Raw genomic sequence first — 5,138 nt, 5'->3', positions numbered from 1 at the left:
ATAATAAAATAATAATGTAATAAATAAAATTTCTGGGAAGAAAATGTTTTTTTTCTGATCTTGATAAACGTGAGTAGCTATAACTCCTCTGTGTTTTGATGGAGATCTGAAATTTTTCAGGGGGTGGTTGGTGGTGGGGATGAGGGGCTGAATTTCTGATAAGAAAATGGTTTTTGATGTGCCCCTCATACAATTATCCGTGAGAAAAGCTGTGTGTTTGTCCATGCTCAGTGGATACTCCCCAGAGCTCCTATGAATGCAGCTACATGGAACATCTCCTGGTCGAGGCTGAAGAAGACTTTCCCTGCGGTGTCGTCAGAGTTCCCATGGGGAACACAGGGTTGCAGGTGCTTTCCACAACACCCGTGCTGCTGGTGTGGGGAATCGCTGGTTTGTGTAAGGAAGTCACCATGTTTACCAGTGCGCACCAGGAAAAAGAGACTGCTCAGGAGGGAGCCCTACACTCTACTCCTCCATCTCGAAGAGGTGGGTCGTGTGCAGTCTTGTATCAGGTATATTGTCTCCCGTGTGTAAACTGGAGTGTGCACCCATACGTCATTGGCTGGTACAGCTTTTGGCATCCCTGGTTCACTCCTCACACATTCCTGACTCCTGAGTCATAGCACACAGAGTACCCGAAATTGGCAGCATGAAGGTGGAAGTCACACTCCTGCCATTAAACCCATCCAGCAGTGGACACTAACGGTGGGGATCTGCTTTTTGTGTGCGCCCTGGTAAGGTCCGTTTCTGACCTGTGTAAGTGCTGAATTACTGCTGGGTGTTTGATGGCAAGGTAACTGATACACATCCCTGGAGAGATTTTAGATGAACTAGGCACTTTGTCTCATGAAATGTAAATGTATGCAGATGGCATCTTTTCTTACATAAAGGGTGATCATGTGGCATGGGAGGGGCTGGTAGTTGCATTTGTCCTTCACTAAAAAAGGGCCAAAGAGCCAAGGTTTGTTGTGGTCCCAGAGCATCACCAAATGGTGGCAGGGGAAAAAATTATCAAACAAAATCCTGCTCTTTTTAACTTCTTTGTGGCTCTTAACCTGTGGTAGTTTGGGGAGGGCTAAGGTAAGGAACAAGGAAAAAGTAATACCTGCAAAATCCAAGGTTGTGCTAACAGGTGAGAACAAGCAGTCAAACCTTCTGGTTTTTGAAAGGAGTCAGAAACAACACGTTCCTACAAAACAGGGTAAAGCTGTCAGTGTCTCGCCGCATAAAAAGGCTGATGTCAAGTCTGTTGGATATACATGAGTGCTGTGTCTCTGATTTTGAGTTAGCTGAGGGGAAGAAAAAACAGCAAAACATGCTGTCTTGTCTAGAAGAAAAAGAACAATAGTGAATTTATTTTTAATCCCCACCCACATCCCAACCCAGCTAGTGGGGGACCAAATTACTCCCCAGCCAGATTAGCTCTCTGCCTCTCACTAAAACTTAACACAAACTATTGGCTTCAAGTTGTGTATGAGCAGCCGCTGTTGCTCCGGTGAGGGCAGCATACTGACCACAGGGCAGGCAGACCAGAAGACTCATCCGTTTTTCCTTAAACCTGACTTGGTGTCAGTGTAGAGGTGATGTTAAATTCCAGTAGCTGGTTAAAACTTGTGGCAGTAGTCCCCAAGATCTTCAGCCTTCTCGATGAAACCAGATGCTATCATAGTCTTGGTCAGTGCTGTGGCAAGGTGGACTGATGTTAGGAAGTTACTGCAGGTTGTTGGACCTTGCCCAGGTATGAGCAGGTCCACAGTGGACCAGGATGGATGGTCCTCAGAGTCCCCAGAGAAGAGCTGGAGAAACCAAGAGACCCAAGCCCTCGCCTGCTGTCTTCTACTCCAAGTGGGCATCACCATACCAAATGATAGGCATCCTAAGGTGAGACAATTCAGCTCTTCCTGCCAGCAGATAAACATCATTAATTCTGAATACGTTTCTGGACACAGGTGTGCAAGACCACGTGCTTCCACCAAGGCGGCTTTGGCTGGTGTCCTGGGCTGGGCTCTGCACCTCAGGGTCCAGAGCAGACCAAATGAGTGACGAAAGGCAGAGTGCCGTTATCCCGTGGTGCATCACCGGGCTGGCAGAGCTGCACGCAGCCCTTGCAGAGGACACAAGCCGCAATTACAGTATAGCCCATTATTTTGTTTTTGACAACCAAATGCACGTGATATTATCTCCACTAAGACAGATAATTTTGAGAGGGAGCAAATTTTGCATATATTATTCATGCTTGTTAGAAAACAAGAGAATACAGTGACACTTGTCTTCTTTCAGGCATATAGGTCCGTCTGTATCTTCAGAGACCTGAGCAGTTGCACCGAGTGCTGTCAAGGGACATCAGATCCCTTTTGCAAATGGCAGGAACTACCTTCACCTCAGTCTCTACCTGGGGATAGATGAAACCCTATGAACAGCTGCCTCTCAAGGTCGAAAATACTGCTTATTGAATGCAAACTTATCAAGACATCTATTTAAAATAAAAATACTCTCCATGCTATATTCTTAAGTGTGATCTGAATGTCTTCAGAATCTCAAGGAGTAGCTGCTGGGTCCCATAGCAGTTTTCTCTGACTGACATTATAAAGCCAAGGTGCTGCTATGAATGAAAAATCCTGCAAGGTCCCTGGGATTCTTCTGTTACAGGGTAACATGAAACTATCTCCCCTATAACTGAACTGCACGTATCTGTCTTTTAAATTGGCAATTTTTGCTTTATTTAAAATGGAGCTTTCGGAGAAAAAAACCACAAAAAACCCAAAAAAGCCCCAGACAAACCCTTCCTCCCCTTGTAGTAATGGACATCCTTACTGCATGTCTGCTGCTCCTACTACTGTTTTAAGATGTTTTCTACATTGCACAAACCTTGACGGCGTTGCCACCAAAACTGGTAGTCAGATTATTCGTTCTAACCCTCCTTTCTTTACCTAATATTGCAATTACCATGTTACATTTAGCTGACCCTTCCATTTGTCTAAATGTGGGTTCTGTGTGAAGGATTCACTAAAACTACCTATGACAGAAAGATTAGATGATACCGTGTTATCAACCGTTTTTTCTACGCACGTCGACCTTTTCTATCAACTGAATGAGCATTGACAAACATGCTCCTTCCAAAGCTTAGGATTCAGAGTGGAATAAATTGATATAATTGCTCATCAATTTTTCTGCTTTTTCGATATGTGTGTACTTTCAGAGCAGGATGTGGGAAGTGTGGTTGGGATCCGTAATGAATGGTGACAAGTAACGATCGTCGTATCTGTCAAACACATAAATACGCTGTCACCTTGAATGAAGCTGAAGGAAAGATGTTGACGGCTTTGCAGTAGAATAATTTCTGGGAAAAAGAGAGGGTTAGAAATTAATGCAGCCGAGAGCTCCTCTCTCCACATTCTCTTTCCATTCAGTATTTTGCTGGTTTGAAAGATTATCAGTCTAAATACCATGTACAGTCCCTGAGATCTGGTTACATGTTATTCAGCCCACAAGAGCTACTAGTCCTTCTCAAGACTGCAGCTTTGACACAGCATTTGGGGAATTAAATCTGTGCCTGAATTTAGTGGGGTAAGAATACCATTACTTTTTTTATGGCATTTTAATTAGTTTTGCTCATTATCCCTAGAGGCATCTAGAAGACACATGATTCATGAACATATACTCCGTATTGCTGCCAGGGTCAAGCTGGTAGACCCCTCTGTGTTTAGTTACTATTATTTCTTTGTAAGTAGCCAAAGTGCCGTGTGTCTTGCCATACCGTGAATTACAGATTACCACAAATACAGGTGTGTACAAACATGTATATATGTGTATATACATCAGTTAACTCATGATCTCTCATCTTCACAGTCAAGGTTTAGAAAAAGCAATTTTTGCATCATGTGGATCCCACAGATCGCCCCCATCCCTCTTAATAAGACACTCACCATGAAATCAGCATTTTCAAAGGGGCTGACCTTAGAAAATGTTCGCCATGAGCTCTCGCCCTGGCTGGAGGTCAGGTGCTTAATGGTCATGTTAGATTTGACATTCTGGCACTGTCTTACTGCATGATCTTGAACAGGTCAGTTAAATTCTGCAGCCACAACAGCTTTGAGACCTGTTTGCTGGAGTGGTCTAGGGGACACTGCCAGATACTGCGGGCCAAGGTTTGTAAGCAGAAAGGCAGGGATAACAGAGCATTTAGTGGTGATCTAGTTGGTGCTGCGTTAACAGTTGGATTCGATGATCTTAAAGGTCTTTTCCAACCTAAAAGATTCTATGATTCAGTAAAATTCAGCTCAGAAGTTGAGCAAGCAAGAGAGAGGCAGAAGGAAACCAATTGTCGTTCGTTCTGCTGTTCTCAGAACCGTTGTTGCTAAACTAATACGTTTTGGCTTTGGGCTACAGCCTATATCCTGCCACAAATTATAATGGATCTCCATGATGCTCCCTTCTGGTTTTATCATCTGTGAACTGTTTGTCTGACAGTTATGTGTTTGGTGATTCTTGGATACACATCAAGATCTATTCTTTGTCCACTTTTTTCACTTTTTTCTTTTCATAACCTTTTTTTTTTTAATGACATTGTGAGTATGACCTGTTGATCGTGGATTTAGACAATGATTTGGGTTTGGTGTGATTAGGTTAATGCTTAATTTATTTATTAGGTAGCTAACTTCTGCCTGTTATTTCAAAACTGCTCTGGAAACAACTTTGCAGTGAGGTTTGAGAAGAGGAGATCCCAAACTTCACTTGTTTTCCTCAAGCTGTTTTATTCTGTCTTCAGCCATGGACTTTCTGAATGAGGATAGTCCTGTGTCCCCTAGAGACCTGTCCAGGTATTTCTGTAATGTGCGTTAGCACCTTTAAGAACAGCTGAGAGACAGGGACAGTAAGTACCATTTTTTTCCCCTCCATCCCTTATCCTGCTTCCTTTTCACAGTAGTATTCACCACCTTTTGCATCCGTGATGGTGAACACGTAAACAACTTGAAACTGGTCAAAGTTCTGTTTGCCACTAGATTGTTCTCTACAGAAATATTTTATTTTTGCAAAATTATTTATCTTAGTACTCCATGAAGCTCACTGATGGTCACAAAAATAATTATTTATCACAATGTTAAATTTTATTTCTGGAAGTTTAGTATCGTGCAGAG

The 5,138-nt window shown here is 42.9% G+C and overlaps 1 protein-coding gene across 1 annotated transcript in view; it reads left to right on the top strand.

The window, feature by feature from the left end:
- The first annotated feature begins 266 nt into the window (after positions 1-266).
- The window catches only part of PDGFD (platelet derived growth factor D), an 85,833-nt gene continuing 80,961 nt past the window's right edge, over positions 267-5,138 (top strand). The window contains exon 1 of the mRNA XM_010140064.1: positions 267-486. Coding sequence (XP_010138366.1) covers positions 267-486 — 220 coding nt within the window. The remainder of the gene's footprint in view (positions 487-5,138) is intronic.

Source organism: Buceros rhinoceros, unplaced genomic scaffold (assembly GCF_000710305.1).
Source record: "Buceros rhinoceros silvestris isolate BGI_N320 unplaced genomic scaffold, ASM71030v1 scaffold1027, whole genome shotgun sequence".
Taxonomy (NCBI): Eukaryota; Metazoa; Chordata; class Aves; order Bucerotiformes; family Bucerotidae; genus Buceros; species Buceros rhinoceros.
Note: the sequence above shows the minus strand (reverse complement) of the source record. Positions and strands in the feature narration are given on the sequence as shown.